The 17,156-nt window shown below is 44.4% G+C and overlaps 1 protein-coding gene across 7 annotated transcripts in view; it reads left to right on the top strand.

Moving 5' to 3' along the window:
* The window catches only part of Dlg3 (discs large MAGUK scaffold protein 3), a 52,479-nt gene that overhangs the window by 32,426 nt on the left and 2,897 nt on the right, over positions 1–17,156 (top strand). For 4 of the 7 annotated variants that reach the window (XM_055605047.1, XM_055605045.1, XM_055605049.1 and 1 more), the window contains 9 exons: positions 7,588–7,764; positions 8,212–8,287; positions 9,076–9,175; positions 12,610–12,651; positions 13,876–13,926; positions 14,489–14,590; positions 15,192–15,364; positions 16,307–16,416; positions 16,715–16,806. In XM_055605047.1, coding sequence (XP_055461022.1) covers positions 7,588–7,764; positions 8,212–8,287; positions 9,076–9,175; positions 12,610–12,651; positions 13,876–13,926; positions 14,489–14,590; positions 15,192–15,364; positions 16,307–16,416; positions 16,715–16,806 — 923 coding nt within the window. Of the gene's footprint in view, positions 1–7,587; positions 7,765–8,211; positions 8,288–9,075; positions 9,176–10,948; positions 10,995–12,609; positions 12,652–13,875; positions 13,927–14,488; positions 14,591–15,191; positions 15,365–16,306; positions 16,417–16,714; positions 16,807–17,156 lie in introns of all 7 variants that reach the window. The other 3 variants (XM_055605048.1, XM_055605046.1, XM_055605044.1) reach the window with 2 other exon arrangements.

The raw sequence follows: 17,156 nt of genomic DNA, 5'->3' as shown, positions 1-17,156 counted from the left end.
CCACCCCCTCCCCCCTTAATATTCAGGATTTATTGAACCTAGGGGCCTCACATATGCTACCACTGGGCTACATCCTCAGCCTGCTTTTCTTTTCCTTTTCTTCTTCTTTTCTTTTTTTCTTTTTTTTTGAGACAGAGTCTTACTGTGTGACCCAGGCTGACTTCAGTCTGGTGATCCTCCCACCCCAACATCTCAAGTAGCTAGGATTACAGGCCTATGCCACCAGGTCTGATACAAAATGTGTTTTTAACAGTCAGAATGCTCAAGAATGGCCACTTTATGCCATGATTGACACTTATTTTTACATCAGTGGAGCAACTAAACATTATGTTTCCTGTTCTGTGGAAGGCAGTACTGCAGAACTAATAACTTGAGCCTGGTTGCTGGGATTGGTTCAGGAAAGCAGCACTCTGGTTCTTGTCCTCCTACAGCTGACTTTTACCCAGAGGGTGATGCAGCGGCACTTTTCAGGTTGGGTTTTTTTCTTTTGCTGCTGTTTTTCCTCTTGACACTTTATCCCCTCCTCCCCTTTCTTCTGGAGGGATCTATCTCCCTCTTGTTTACAAAGCTATTTTGAAGACTCTCCCTCCCTCAGCTGTACTGAGTCTGTACCAGGTGAAACCCTAGTGGGTTGCAGCTGTTCTAACCATAGGGGTGATGGGAGTTTTCAAGAGTGGAGCAGGAGGAAGAAGGAAGGATAACTGTGTTTGGACACTGGCAATTGGCTTTCAAACCACCAGGCCTGTAATGAGAAGGGCCCTTCCTCTCTTTACCACACTAGAAGCATCTCTTACTGGGTAAGTGTGATGTACAGGGCCTTTCTGCATGCCCAGACTTGGGCTTTGCCCTGCTACTGACTGCAGTGTTTGCTGGAAGAGAGCACAGAAATCACCTCATACACAGTGATTTGGCTAGGTGTTTAGTTTAGGCCATTTGCATGTGACAGAGGCAAGGCAAAGCTGCCAATTGCAGACCTGACTTTGGTTCTTAAATGAACGAATGAGTGAGTGAATGAATGAATGACCTTGGACTCAAAAGGTTGGCAAGAAGCTCAATTGTGCAATTGTAGAAGTAGTTTCTGAAAGTCTATGCAGCATCACCTGGCTGCATTCTTTGCAGCCTCAAGACAACATTCTGGCAGTTTGGGAGTTTTGGCCTTCTGGCTGGCCATCTCCCAGTCTTCTACCCACCCTAAAATGAAAATCCTTTTGAGGCATCTGTAGTTTTGGTTCAATGAAACAATGTTAGTATATTGGCTTGGTCATCAGAAAAGACTTGAGAGTGCTTTTTCCGTCAACAACAGGACACTTTGCCCAGGCTGGTGTTCGTTGAAGTGCAGCTTGATTTATTCATTAAGCTTTAGTAGGGAATTAAGATGCTAAAAAGAAAAATATTGGCAGGTTTCACCGACTAACAGAATTAGGGGTGGAGACTTTATTTATCTATCGATTCATTTGTTTATGCAAGTCTAGGGGTCAAATCTAGGGCCTCACATGTACTCCACTGCTGAACGGCACACCCTGGCCTACCTTAAAAACACCAGTCAGTGTGTGGAAGTCATCAGTGGCTGCTGGACCTGCCTCCTTTCAAGCACTAGTGCTAGAATCATTCCATTCATACCTTCATCTGCAGGGCCTGTGAGCCCTACATGGTCTCCTGTTGTGGGTTGTTGGTCCCTAAATGTCTCTTTAGGTTACCCTTTAGGGTCTGGCATTACATATGAAGTCCCCAACCTGCTCTTTTTTTGAAGGTGAATCAAGATGCCTGACTCCAGAAGCCACATTTGGTGCTACTTTTATGACGCATGTTCACTGTCCCCTGAAAAATTTGGCTTTAGAATTTTAGGATGTTCTTGAAAGCTACTGGAAATTTTTAATTTTCTATCAAGGTCAACAGCTGATGTGTAACTGCTACTTTATGGTTTTCTGTGCTCATGTTAGGCCAACCAGGCAATAGATAGTCTGTTTAGTTTTGTATTATATGCTCCCTTTATCTAGCACTTTAGTGATGCCCCAGACCCCAGCTTCACTGGAAGCAAAACACAGCAGAACACTGATTGATAATAACTTGAGGGTGCTCTGTGGGATAGAGCGACCTCATACACCCTTCACAAGCACTCAGAAGGGCTTCCGGGGTGATATACTATGAAAACTCAAAAATAATTATGCAAGAATTAAATTGCAAGCTGGGTGGTGGTGGCTCACGCCTGTAATCTCAACGCCTGGGGAGGCAGAGGCAGGCAAATCTTTGTGAGTTTGAGGCCAGCCTGATCTGCAAAGCGAGTCCAGGACAACCAAGGCTACACAGAGAAACTCTGCCTCCAAAAAACAAACAAACAAATAAACAAACAAGAATTGAAATAAATAGAAATTATAAAGGAAGGTTGCTATCAAATGTCTGGAATGGATTAAGGAGGAAATTTGAAGTGTGCAGGATCACAAAGCAGAGAGAAACTTGGGCTGCATGTGGAGGATTTGTGCACTGGACTAAGGGGAGCAACACAATCTATGCAAAATGGATGGCCTTCTGTAGGTCAGGAGATGGGCATAATCTTAGGTGAATTCTGTGGAAGCAGCCTCTTGCATTTCAGGCTATTAGTACTAAAATGTTCTTGTTTTCTCTGTGTTGGAAAACTTCTAGTTCCTGCTGGGTAGTTGCCTTTTCATTGTATTCTGGCTTGTTAAGTTTAAGGTACCACAGTGGCCATGCAAGGTGCTTATGATGTCTTTGTATCTTTGTTGATGATTATTAATATTTAATATTGATTTATCTTTTAGTTAAACAGCAGTTATTCTTAAACCAGCTGTATACCCAAATCACCAGAGGCTAGGAATTATTTCATTAACCTAGAGCACAATGCTGGGCAATAATTACTCCATCCTAAACCTCCAAGCCTGCATAGCTTCCTCCCATTCAGATTTCCTACAGTATACTTGCTTTTTAGTCATGTCTTAGGTCCAGTTGATCTCTCCTGGTGTTTCCAGGTCCTCTCCTCTCATATCTTTTCTCTTACTCCTCCTTTCTCCTCCCCTCCGGATCAGGATGTCATATCTTATTCTCTACTGCTCAGCAATGGCTGACTCTTTTGACTGGCAATACAATGAACAAATTGTAGCCATGTTTACACAAATTTGAGACAGTTCCTGCCAAACCAGATAGCAGGGTAGAGAAATCAGCATGTGAATGAACAAGGGTAAATTGTATACATTCCACAAGAACATTATACGAATATACACACAGGGTGCACAGATACAAATGCAGGGAAAACCTCATACATGTAACATAAACCTAAATGAAAAAAATAACATCTATTAAAAAGTACTGGAGCTAGACACAAAGGGTACTGGTATGCCTCCCTAGTCCCAGTTTCTTGGGAAGCTGAGGCCAAAGAATCCCTTGAGTCTGAGAGCTCAGGAACCCTCTGGACTACAAAGTAAATCTTGTTTCTAAACATTTAAAAATTCAATGACCCACTCTCTTTGAGCAACCATGTTAGAGGTCTACCATTTAGATTTTAAAAAGTTACGTGCCTGAGTGTTTTGTCTGCATGTTTGTATGTATGTACACCATGTGTGTGCCTGGTACTTGTGGAGGTCAGAAGATAGGGTTAGGTCCCCTGGAACTGTAGCTATGAATGGTTATGAGCCACCATGTAGAAGATAAGAACTGAACCTGGCTGCTCTGTAAGAACAACTAGTACTTTTAACTATTGAACCATGTTTCCAGACCCTAGTATGCTTTTCAAAGATCCTAGAGGATAAGTGGCATATTTTAAGATCTGATTTCTATCTTTTTTGGCTACATGAAACATGCCATGTGAGATTGACTTTAATACACTGGCTTGGTTTCCTTTGCTGTATTTATTTCCACATGAAAGTAAAACCTGATGATGAAAAAGTCAAGGCAATGAAATGGTTCACACAAGCTTATTAAGTGAATGTCACACTCCTCACTTAGCTGGACAATCCAGCTGCTGCTCTCTGTGGCCCAATCAGATATAGATGTAATGATGAGTCTTGCCCACACCTCTTGTTTCTTCCTTCCAGGCCTTTGCTTAGTCTAGCTAGAAAGACTAGTCTCTCCTTCTCCTTACCTTTGGAAATTTTGTACCTTTATTGAGACCCTATTCTAAAACCAGTACCTTCTTATTGCTTTCATGGTGCTTCATACACACTGGGGATAATCTAGGCCTTGCTTTGTCTTCTTTCTGTGCTTCTTGCTGAATCATACTCAGCCTACTGTGTGCCTCTACCAGAGGGCAAGCTCTGTTAGGCCATTCAGTTAAGAATATTAAAGATTAATTAAGAACTTTCTATCAATCAAAACTGCAAATAGAAAAAAAAAAACTCAGCACATTCTTTTGTGCGTTTCATATTTAACAAAGTACCTACAGAAAGAATTCTCCAAATATATTTAAATAATGGAGAAACAGTAGATTCTAGACAGAGCCATGTGGCAAATTAGGGCGTATATTTTTAAAGACACGTGGCTATTACTTAGACCTCATGAAATTGTTTTATATTTAAGAGTCCTGGTCTGATACTTGCCCACTATAGAGTGCTGAGTGATGTCCTGTATACTTCTGGGTCTGGCCTTCAGCTAGGATGATGTCTTCTAGTTCTTAGCGTAACAAAATTTCAGCAGGAAAAGAGTAGACTTAGAGAAAATCCCATATCATGGGTTTGAAAACAGACCAAAATCAGGACAAAGGAAGGAATTGTTGAAAGATCCAGACTCATTAAGTGCTAGAGCCAGAAAGTAGCTTTAAGAATATATAAGAAATTTCTTCTTTCAGACAAGAAAGTGGATAAATTGAACATTGAGGCCCCAATATTCTGCTGAGTTCTTTTACTATTAGCACTCCTGATTGATAGTAAAGGAAATTCTTAATTCATATTTTGGGTTCATATCTCTACATATTCAGAATTTAAAACTGAGATTATCATGTTTCTGTGTCCTTAACAAAGTCATAGCTTAAAAGCATTGTCCATTCCTTTCTTTGATATAGCCTTGTCCATCATTCATAAAGCTGTCAAACAAAAGCCAAATGGAACAGGTGCTACTTTTTCATGGGAATTTGGAGTTATATAACTTTTTGACCTTGTTTGCCAGGGAACTTCGAGCATCTCCTGAAGTAAAAGGCTCAAGCCTGTGGTTAGTGGAGTTGTTTCTCAATTTCTTCTTTAATTGACTTACATTTTTGGAAATTGTAAAGGGAACACATGCTGGGGTTACAAAACAACGTGAACAGTACAGCTCCTAATGTGCATTGATAAGTACTGGCTTTCCCACTAGCTTGGATCAGTGTTTGTTCCAACTTGACTTGTATGTGTTTAATATTGTACAGCACCTGAACTTATCTTGGAAGTAGATGCCATATAAGTTTTATATGTATATATAATTTCAGATGTTTTAAGATGACAAATTATTGGATTCTTGGCATCTAGAAAACACATCTGTTTCAACTTCCCCACATGTTCCCAGGCTTGCTGTTGTCACCAAAGGATAAACCCAGTTCTCTGGATGCTAAAATACAACCTGTGTTTGTATCCAGTCAACTCTGCCTTTTCGCCTTTTACATATACACCCCAATCTATACCTCAGTTCTTCTGTTTGGCTTTAGTTTTGTTTTCAGTTTTTGAGACAGGATCTTACTAGTTGTCTTAGTTACTTTTTTTATTTCTGTGACAAAACACCATGAGCAAGGCAACTAAGAAAAGAAAGCATTTAAGTGGGGACTTGCTTACTGTTTCAGAGGCTTAGTCCATGGCCATCATGGTGGGGGATCATGGTAGCAGGGAGGGAAGCTGGAGCAGTAGCCAAACACTTACATCTGATCAACAAACAGCAGGCAGAACTAACTGGGAATAGTATGGGCTTTTAAAATCTCATAGCTCAGTGACATACTTCCTCTCACAAGGCTACACCTCTTAGTCCTTCCTAAACAGTTCTATCAATCGGACCAAGCATTAAAATATATGAGCCGGGGGGGGGGGGCTTTCTCACTCAAACCATCATACTGTGCATGGCATGGGCATGATCATTTGGCTAAGCCTCTCTGATGCTGTAAATACCAGCCAATACCACTAACACCCAATTCTAAATCTAAATGAATTTAGATTCATGTTGCCCATCTTTCTATTTCCTTCTCCAAACTTCCAAACTAATGTGTGCGTAATACAAATTCTGTTCTACTTCAGTTTTGAAGCTCACAATGACATTGTATATTGCTCAACAGTTAGAATTGCGTTGCTCCAGCTTGTTCTTTGTAGAACAGCTGACAGATGCCTGCCTTGCTTTAGGTTTCATGGAACTCAATTAATTTCAAATGCATTGATCCTGTCACATGGAGCTTAGAAAAGACCTTGTAGACCAAATGGCCTCTTACACTGCCCTTATTGCTTGGAGTTTATGCAGTGCAAATTAAAGGGCTTTTTGTTATAGCTTGGATATTTTCATCTTCAAGTTGTGTTGACACCAAGTCTCAAGAAGGTTCTGTTTCTATATCCCATCTTTCATCTAGGCTTGTACAAATGGATTTGTTGGACTCGTAGCTTCCACTTGTGTGAGACGATGGGAATGAAAGTAAAGTCTTAGCACTGGGTGCTGCATAGTCCCCTGACTTGTGTGCACTGTTAAAGAAGAATGAGAGAGCCAGGCATGGTGGCACATGCCTTTAATCCCAGCACTGGGGAAGCAGAGGCAGGCAGATCTCTATGAGTTCAAGGCCAGTTTGGTCTATAGAGTGAGTTTTAGGACAACCAGAGCTTCACAAAGAAACCCTGTCTAAGAACAAAACGAGTAGAGGTAGGGGTTGAACTGGAGAGGTGGCTCAGAAATTAAGAGCACTGGCTGCTCTTTCAGAGGACATGCGTTTGATTCCCAGTATCCAAGGTGGGCAGCTCACAATCACCTATTTCTGCAGCTCTAGGAGATCCTACACCCCCTTCCGGCCTCTATGGAATTCAGCACACATATTGCATATCCTTTCATACACATACACAGAAATAAAAACAAACATTTTGAAAAGAAGAACATGAAGAAGATAGAGAACACTTTGTGGGTAGAAAAACAAACCCTGGTACTGAAGTCCCGTATTTGTACTGACACCATTCACATGGTTACCATCGGATGAGATGATTAGATTTTTTATTCAGGCGTGCTTGTTCCCTGAGTAGGAAGCTCTGCTGGTACATGGTAGACTAGCTTCACCAGGGCCTGAACTTTGGAGCTTTGCTTTACATTTGCTCCCAAATCTCCTCCTCTCTCTTGTTGAGCTACATTTGAGGGTGGAGAGTTGGCAGCTGAGCAGGTCCTACTTTTGACTGCTACTATATATCTAGAAGCTGGGAAGAGTTAGGATTTGTGAAAGAATTTCCCCCTGTGTTCCTTGGGGAATAGGTTGCTTCTTTGAAAAGGAGGTATATATATACGTATTAACTGGGGTCTGAAAGGAGGTACCGTCTCACAGAATCTCTTCCTGTGTGCTGTGGTATTGGGTTGTCTCTCTTTCGCTATCCTGTCTGGCTGCCAATCTCCCAGAATTCAGGAGTGAGATGATCTCTTTACTTTTCCTGTGTGTTTCAGGGCCCTGTTTGATTATGATCGGACTCGTGACAGCTGCCTACCAAGCCAGGGACTCAGTTTCTCTTATGGTGACATTCTACACGTCATCAATGCTTCTGATGATGAGTGGTGGCAAGCAAGGCTGGTAACTCCACATGGAGAGAGTGAACAGATTGGTGTAATCCCTAGTAAAAAGAGGTGAGCTGTCAGGGGTTTTAGCAAGGTTTTACCTGACTTCTTTTTCTAGTTCTCTCTGTCTCTTCCCTCTCTTCTGTTCTCCCTCTCCTTCCCTCCTTCCCTACCTTCTTCTCTACCCTCGGTTTTGTTGTTTTGTTTTATGAGACAGTGCCTTACTCTGTAGCACAGGCTAGCCTGGAACTTCCTATGTAGCCTTGGCTGGCCTCAAACTTGCTCTAGTCCTATTGTCTCTGCCTCCGTCATGTTCCAGTCTTTGTGCTCGTCTTTGCTTGCTGTCATACTGTGAGTTACTTGAGTACACTGTGCATGCCTTGTTAGGCCTTTTGGAAAGAGTTAGTACTTGGGACATGGTACTCACCTAATAAACCAGTGTGATGATTGTACCTGCTACAGCCCATTGCTAAGACCTTGTACTGTCAGTAACTAGACTTCCTGACTCCTAAACAGGGTTGAAAAGAAAGAGCGAGCTCGATTGAAAACTGTGAAGTTCCATGCGAGGACAGGGATGATTGAGTCTAACCGGGTAAGTGGGGATCCCCACCCTTTCAAGGCAGTCAGCCAGGGTATGAAGAGGGGCTTGGAGTTTGGTCTGATGTATAGGAGAACTGGAAAGCATGAAAGGTTCTCTGTTATTCCAGGCTCTGTCCTCCTAGGAAATTGTCTGTTTTTTAGAAAGCTGAAAGCCCACAGGTAGTGTGTGGCCCTGCTGTTGGGTGACTGGCTCCAGAAGTGGTGAAGCTGGTAGGGAAGATGAAAACACTCCTGGTTGTCTCCTGGCAGCAGACCCTGCCAGGGCCTTGGAGACCCTGAACAGAACCTGTTGTTATCATCTTGCCAAGAAGGCCATCCCCAGAGTTTCTGCTTGCCCTCAGACAGCACTGGAAAAGGAGACTCTCCCATCACTCATTTGGTTTTTTTTTTGTTTTTTTTTTTTTTTTTTATGAGTTTTGCAACAAAGGCCAAAGAACTTGTGGAGCAATAGAGGGAAGAGAAGCATGGAGTAGATGCCTGTGTATCAGTGGTATGTTAGGGCTGTGTGTCTAGGAGGCAACAGTGAGTTTTATTCTGTAGGAAGGCCAGTGAGTGATGCTTGACTGAGTAGAGCATCTAACATCCCTACCACATTTTCCTGTAAACATAATTTTCCTCTTAACATCAATTTTCATTTAATCTCATAGACTCCATTTGTGAAAGATGGTCTTTTATTTAGCTCATCATTGTCTCCATTTTAGTTTTTCTTGCATGCTTTAAAATCCATTGTTGTTTTTTTTTCTTCTGTCCTTCCCCGTCCATCTTCATGTTCTTTCACAGTTGGTCAAAACGAAACGTAAAAAGAGTTTTCGCCTCTCTCGAAAGTTTCCATTTTACAAGAGCAAAGAAAACATGGCCCAGGAGAACAGCATACAGGAACGTAAGTAGCAGCAGAGTCCAGAGAGCAGACCATTTGCAGCCCTGTCTTCTTAGTCCTCAGTTGCCCCTTCCCCTAGAAGGAGTTGGTGGCTGCCCAAGCACTTGTTTGTGTGCACCTGCTTATTTGTAGTCAGGATAGAACCTGGCCTGCACAGGGAGATGCTAGGCCCTATTTGTCCAGCTTCTAATTTAGATTGAGTGTTGAAGGCTCTAAGTATCTCCAAGGCACCTCTGCTGGAAGTGTGAGACAGAGTTGTGCTGTTGTGATAAGGAATGGTTTTCAGCTAGTATCAGGGTTAGAAACTGGTATTTTAAGAGAACAAGATCAAGGGACTCCTCCTGGCTCCCGCCTCTTGTGTTTTCTTTCCCTTAATTTCATTCATGTATGTTAAGAGAAGAGCCTGTTCCCCATATCCCTAAAGCTGGGCACATGTGTGTGTAAGCATACAGGATACCCTTATGACTCACAGCAGGCTTCATATTATGCCAGGTACCTGCAGAGCCAGTTACCACAAGAAAACTTTTCCTGCCCGTATGAGCTGATGTGGACACAGTGTTACTCAGCATTATCTAAATAAAGATTTGTTGAAAACCACAAAACTCATTTGGTAGAACAGGCAACAACACTGGGCTGCATAAGGAACCAATTCAATCCTGCTAAATCATCTTACTTTACCACAGGCCTCAGAAACTAGTTATGCTGACAATAACTTTAACTCCAGGTCAGGTTTGTACAGTAGGTTCTCATTCATGTCATTGTGAAATTGTATATGTCTCTCATTTACCAATCATTCCTCCATCTTTCACGGAGCAATCTTCTCATCCAGGGCTACAGGGTCTGACAGGATACTGAGTAGTTCTGGTAGAAAATGTTCCCTAATAGGCCCACCTGGTTTATGATCATGTTATGTGTGGGTTGTGGCCACCTGGGGTAACCCTGATAGAATAAGGTGTCTTCATCCAGATGAAGATTAGGCCATACTGTTGAGCTTGCTCGGTGACAGGAGATAGAGTAGATTGATTCTGCTGGTGAGCAGTGAGAGCCTGAGATAAAGATCTGAGGTAATATTGCCACAGTTTATTACCAGATAAGCCCAGAACCTCCTCATGGAGCCCAGCCTGGGATCTGTCACAGTTTAATGGCCTGGCCAGTTAGGGGTGCCCATTGGCCAACAGGGTTGCAACTGTCTGGTACCTGTTCTCTAGAAACCAAGCTTAGGGAAGCTCTTTATACCATACCACAGAGAAGACTTTGAGGGGCTTGGACAGGCTGAGGTGTTTTGGGGGAAAGCTCCCAGGGTGCTGATAATTCTGTCTGCACGCTTGGCATATAGCCATGTCTCTTTCATGCACCAATGGGAGATGTGTTGCAGGGGCAAAGCAGAGACCTGGCTCTACAATTAATTATACCTTTGGTCAGAGAAGGGGCTTTTAAGCCTTGGAGTGTTGCCTGTCATATGCTGTGGGTATGTGGGCTATAGAGTACCTCAGAAAGCCAGTGTACTCCAAGGCCTTCTGGCCACAAGCTGGATAGCATCAGGGTCAGATGTCTTACCTGACATGGGATACTCTTTATTCAGCAGATGTCTTCACTTCACTGTAGTTCTGTCTTCATGGGACTTTATACTCCTATCACTAATGCTCAACTGCCTCTGTATTCTTCCTTCCCTTCGTTGTTGTTCTGTTTTTTTTTTTTTGCTTTTCCCTGGTTCTTTCCTTTCCTCCCCTCTTCTCCTCCCCATCCCCTTTCTGTCCCTGCTGTCTGTGAAATCAGGACTTCCCTGGGTTAAGTGACGATTATTATGGAGCAAAGAACCTGAGTAAGTCAAATTTACACACCATTAACTGTATTTGTGGCATGAATGGAGATCATGGAGTGTGGGGGGTATAGGAGACATGGGTGAAAGTGAAGGGTTGAGGGAGGACAATGTGAGACCCTTTCTCATGGCAGGAGAAAATGTGGCCCCAAATGGCCCTGGTATTCTAAGAAATTTTTAGCATTCCTGCCTGTGCTTTCTTTCTATGCCTCTGAGTGGTAGGGTATGAGCTTATTGGCTCCACAGAAGTGAGGTGGGTCCAGGTGCATGATCAGGGTGAGGGCTCAGCTGATGTTCAGCTTCCTGTAGAGGGTAGGAACCTGTTGATTGAATCGCTTCCAAGTAACCCTACATCAAAAAGTTTAGCTTGGAAACTAGCTTTTCTAGTCCTTCTAAGGGGACACAGGGTGAACCCCACATCTGAGCTATCCTAGGAGTTCAGCTGTTACCACAAGGCCAGTTGTCCATAGAGCATCTCTAAGAAGCCAAGCTGGCCTGGTGAAGATATCTACACTACCTTAGGGCCATGTTTAGTTAGTGATTTTATCTCAGAAAAGCTCTGACCGACATCTCCATTCGGGAGTGGGAATTAGGAGGACCTGGTTCCTTGCTTACTGCACATATCCAGAGGATAGCCTTACAGGTGAGCTCTGTCCACATATAGTCTCCCCCAATAAAGGATAAAGATGAAAGACAGAGGAGCTGTCCTTGGGGGATATTCAGGGACTAGCCACGTGTGTCAGACAACTCAGCAGGTCCTTGGGGAGGTGGGTACAGCATATCATGGTCCTGGCTGAAACGAGCAGCATCTCTCCATAATTTGGTGTGTCAGTGTCTCATTTCCATTTGCCTCTTGTTCTTTTGAGAGGGCTGCCGTGTCTATGCCTCCTGTGAATGCAGCTCTTTGCTTGAGCTTTCTTGCCCATACTCCAAGATGGGCAGGTCCCAACTGTCTGTGATGGGAGGGGTGACTTGTCTTCCAGGTAGTCTTCCTGGCTTGTTGTTTCTGTGTATTTGACATGTGCCTTGTGGTGGATCCCCGTCACTGCTCTCCTCAGCATCGGTAGAAGGCAGGCTCTGGCCTCACTGAAGGTCAGAGCAGCATTCCTGGTGACTGTCCCATCCATCCAGTGATGAGCCCCTAAGTTGCAAAGTGTCACATAATTCTGTACCTTTTACGAAAGGTACAGGGTTTTCTCTCTATTTTGGGAGAAAATGCATGAGCAGGAAGCATGCCTGGGCTTTTCTCTTTGACTGTCCCTATCCATTTCTCTCCTGCCCATTAGCCTTAGGAGATGAGTTTTGAGGGAGGATTTGGAAACCATCCAAATCAGCTGGCTTGATTCAGATGAAGAAACTGCTGTGAAAGGAAATAAGGCTTCTAGTGCCTATGGAGGGACTTGGCAAACTGAGTGGGGCTCTGGGGATATAGAGGAGGTGGCCAGAACATCAGGATTGGAGCTGTGCTTCCCAGTTGGTGGCCTAGATGTGGCAGGCCTCCTGTGGCCTGACTTGGTTGGCATCTCAGTGTCTTACTCCTGGCGCATTTGAGTTTGTGCTGCATGTGACCTCTCCGTGGTGTGTTCTGAATTGGAGTCTCTTTCTTGTTGGCTTGCAGAGAGAGTGACATCCAACACCAGTGACAGCGAAAGCAGTTCCAGTAAGTGTGTGTCATGCTCCTGTGTCCTGTAGCTCCCCCATGCCTCCCAGCCAGCCATCACCATTCCAGTGTTACACCGCTACCATCCCTACTCAGAGGCTGCTGCTCCTTTTAGCCATGTACACTTTGAGCCCCTAGAGATGCTGTGGCCAGTTCGTTCACCTTGTGGCATGGCATTTGTAGATTAGAGGGAGAATGAACCCTGTAGCTCTGGCTAGGACCTGTCTTGAAACCATCCCCCGGGTACTGGGGAGGGTAAACTGCCAGTGGATCAGGTCCCTGCCACAGGCATGTAAGGCATTTGAGACTGCCAGCTTTACAGATTGGCTCAGAGACCAAAAGTAAAATGACTGCTGGCTTCTACCTGCCTTTCTGGGCTCCTAGGACCACCTTACCTACTGGTTGGGTTACAGAGTCAGGAAGGAAACTGCCCAAAGTGCTTTGAAAGCTCCTATGACTACAGCATTGAAGCCATGGTTCAAACCTCACAAGCTTTGGGAATGCTGGCTTTTGACGAAACACAGTGACTAGAGAACTTTCAAACTCCACCCAGGAGTCTCAGGCTTAGAAGTAGCTCTGTAGCAAGTATTGTGTGGCTCCACTCAGGAATCACTGCCTTCCCCAGTACTGCTGTCAGCTAGTTTGGGAACTGAAGGTCCCCAGCACCAAGTGTCTGGATGACTGATTTAGGAAGACCTCATCCTTGCCAGGTTGCATGGGGGTCCACCATGAGCAGAGAGCAGGCTCAGTATTGCTCTTAAAGGGCACTGGGACCTTAGCTCAGATATGCACCACTTTTCTAGATGTTTCTTAGAGATAGGAGGTTGGTAAATAAATAGACCCCTAAAGGGGCAACATTAGGCCACAGCTTTAGGGATTGGGCTGTGTCTGAACTCCGGTAAAGTGACTCCGGTAAGTGTGTTTCAGCCATTTTGGAGCTTCTCTTCAGAACAAGGGGCTACTGAACATAACCAACTACCACCTACAAGTAGTTCCCTAGATCTCGGGGTGGTTTGGTGGAGACTTCTTGGCTTCTGGGCCTTGGCCCATAATTGGGCAATACTTCACTGAATGAAAACAGCCCAGCCCAAGGCTGGTGAATGACTCCTTAGCCTTTCTGCCAACAGAAAGTGAGACTGTTTTGTGGTGGTTGTGGGATGTGGTGAATGCTGTACATAGACATTCATCAGATCATAAAGTGCTAATGTATTTCCATTTTTGCAGAAGGACAAGAGGATGCTATTTTGTCCTATGAGCCAGTGACACGACAAGAAAGTAAGCCCACATCTGAGAGTCTTGCTTTTGTGACAGTTCCCTGTCATGGGATTTAGTGAAAGAGGGTAGCTTGGAGGCAGGGGAGGAAGAGGAGACTTGGCATATATAGTCCTTGGCTCCTCCCAAGCATCACTGGGTGAATGCCATGCTCCATACACCTCTTGTGATAATTTTTCCCACTGCTAGGATGGCTTCCAAAGGGAGGATTTCTGAGGAAAGCAAGGGAAGATCTGTTTCAATAGAGACAGATGTTGCTATAAGGGTGGAGGACCTGTATCTTCCTCTGGGCATCTGCTTTGCAAGAAGCTTGCTCAGCAGCTAGGATCTCTGTGGAAATTGCTCCTGAATCTGTTGGAAAGGGAGATGCTTACGATTTCAGACTTGCCTGAGAGTTAAGATTGTCAAATTTAAAGGCTCTTTGAAGTCTTTATAATTAAAAGCCAGAGAATAGCCATAGTTGCCTCACCTTGTCTGAGTAGTGGCCACAGAGCCTCTCTACTCTGAGGTGGGGCTGGCTGCCCCATGGGGCCTTTGTTCATTGTCTTGTGCTCTCCTTTCCCAGTACATTATGCCAGGCCCGTGATCATCTTGGGCCCAATGAAGGACCGAGTCAATGATGACCTGATCTCTGAGTTCCCACATAAATTTGGATCCTGCGTGCCACGTAAGAGCCCAGGCAGACCCAGAGGAATGAGGTTTGGTACTCTGGGATGTGTGTACTTTTAAGGAAAGGGTGCAGGACCAGGGCCTTTTAGGACCTCCTGGAAGAGAGTAGGTAGCAACAGATATCCTCAGAGTAGGTGGATTGGTAGGGTTGATATCCAACTTGACTGCTTTGCCTGATGCTATGAAGTAAAAGTTTTGGTGGTGATGGTCAAGATTGGTTTTGTAAGTGGAGAGGCCCATCATTGTTTTGGTTTGTGTTTCCCTGTGGTGCTGGGGATTAAACCCAGGTCATTGTACACAAAGTGGTTTGAGGAATCATTTTTTTTGGGTTTCCTACCTCCCATGCCAAGTTTTGCACCCTCAATCAGGAAGCCCCATCATTTTGGTCCACATTATCCCTAAGCATATAATATCTGGAGTTTGGGAGAGAAATAGGCCATATAATTTCGTTTTCCAAATGCTTTTTCTCATTCATCTGAAAAACACTAGAGTAGCCTTGAGTCCTTCCTGTGAGAAAGGATGAAGTGGGCTTTTATAGGCCAGATCATTGCCTGTGGGGCACACAACATTTCCTTACTTCTTTTTCCTTCCTTCCTCAGATACCACCCGGCCCCGGCGTGATAATGAGGTAGATGGACAGGATTATCACTTTGTGGTTTCCCGGGAACAGATGGAGAAGGATATTCAGGACAACAAGTTCATTGAGGCGGGCCAATTCAACGATAATCTCTATGGGACCAGCATCCAGTCAGTGCGGGCAGTTGCAGAGAGGGTAAGCAGAGAGGAGATGGTCTGGCTCCCCTTGAGCCATGGAGAAGACAGATGCTTAGGCCTGGTGTCCACTTGCATTCACATCCTGACCAAAAGCTATCACTGCTCACCATAGCTACTGTGTCTCTCCATGTGCTGAGCCACCAGTCACAGCGTATGTCTCTGTTGTGCAACATTCATTGGAGTGAGCCTCAGCCACCAGGGAGTAAGGCCCCTAGAGAGCAGTGACTTCTTCTGGGTTATAGAGGCTGTGTTCATCAGACTTCTTGTCACTGTGAAAAAACGACTTTGAGGAGAGATTGATTTTTGGCTCATGGCTTCAGAGGTTTGTCATTTGTGCTAGTGTGGGCATAGAAAAGCTGACCTGCTTTTCTGCTTAGAAGAAAGTAAAGAGAAACTTGTGCTTGAGGAGCTTTCTTGTTTTTCCCCCTTTTTGTTTCATCTGGAGTTTCCAAGGCCATGGGATGGTGCTTACCTGTAGTCAGGCAGTTCTTTCCCCTTATTAACCCTTTCTGGTAAGGCCCTCAAAGGTATAGAGCTTCAGTCATCTCTAAGGTACTTCTTCTTTAATATTTATTATTATTTTATGTGCTTTGGTGTTTTTTCTGTATGTGTGTCTGTGTAAGGGTGTCATATCCCCTGGAATTAAAGTTACAGACAGTTGTGAGGTGCCATGTGGGTGCTGGAGAATTAAACCCCAGTTCTCTGGAAGAGCAGCCAGTGCTCTTTACCTCTGAGCTATAACCCAATCTCTAACAATCAAGATGAGCCATCACAGAAACAGGAAGTAGGCCCCTAGGGTGTGTGTGCCTGGGAACTTCTCGGGCCCCTAGGGTCTGTGTGCCTGGGTTCTCCTCAGGCTGATGTTTGAGATGCCACTGGATTTCTTGGTGGGGATCTCTAGACAGGAACTGGATGAGCTGATACAGGTCTGGTTTTTCAGGGCAAGCACTGCATCTTAGATGTCTCCGGCAACGCTATAAAGAGACTGCAGCAAGCACAACTTTACCCCATTGCCATTTTCATCAAGCCCAAGTCCATTGAAGCACTTATGTAAGTGTCTTTGGGGCTCAGATGACCCTGGAGAGGAAATAAAATAGATTTGTTGGGCAGGGCTAGGATCCAGAGAAGGCCTGAAACCAACTCTGAGTATCTGCTTTTCCTCTTGTTTGGGGGCCTGGGTGTGCTCCTCCCTCCCAGTTGGGCTTTTAGACTTGTAAGTTTTGAGGAGGGAGTGAGCCATGGGGCTACTCTAAGGTGTCTGTTTAACAGATTTTCAGGAACCTTCGAACATTTTGTTGTGTTAAAACATGGGATCTTTGGAAATGTATAGCGTCTCTGTCTTTGCCAGGGAAATGAACCGACGGCAGACATATGAACAAGCAAATAAGATCTATGACAAAGCCATGAAACTGGAGCAAGAGTTTGGAGAGTACTTTACAGGTAAGAATGCAGGATTCCTTGGAGCCAGCCAGCCAGACGCTACCTCAGGGAGAGGTAGACAGAGCTAAAACGCCTGGGGAGCTTTGCAGTCACCAAGCACAGCCCTTTCCCCAGGCACTCAGGTTTCCTGTCAGCCACCAGTTAGTCAGGTTGTAGCACATGGTGCTCCCAGGCACTGCTCTTGTTGGTTCCTTTGCTTCTTCTGTGAGAGTCCAGGTTTCATTGTACCCTTCTATCCCTATTCTTCCTCCTAAGGTTTTTTGTTTGTTTGTTTGTTTTGTTTTGTTTTGCTTGGCATGTTTTGGTGCTGATAAATGTTTGTTGATGGTTTCTTAGTGTAGTGTTTAAAT

This window comes from Psammomys obesus, unplaced genomic scaffold (assembly GCF_907164565.1).
Source record: "Psammomys obesus unplaced genomic scaffold, mPsaObe1.curated_primary_1811, whole genome shotgun sequence".
Lineage (NCBI taxonomy): Eukaryota > Metazoa > Chordata > Mammalia > Rodentia > Muridae > Psammomys > Psammomys obesus.
The sequence above is the reverse complement of the archived record's forward strand: the minus strand, read 5'-3'. Positions and strand labels throughout refer to the sequence as shown.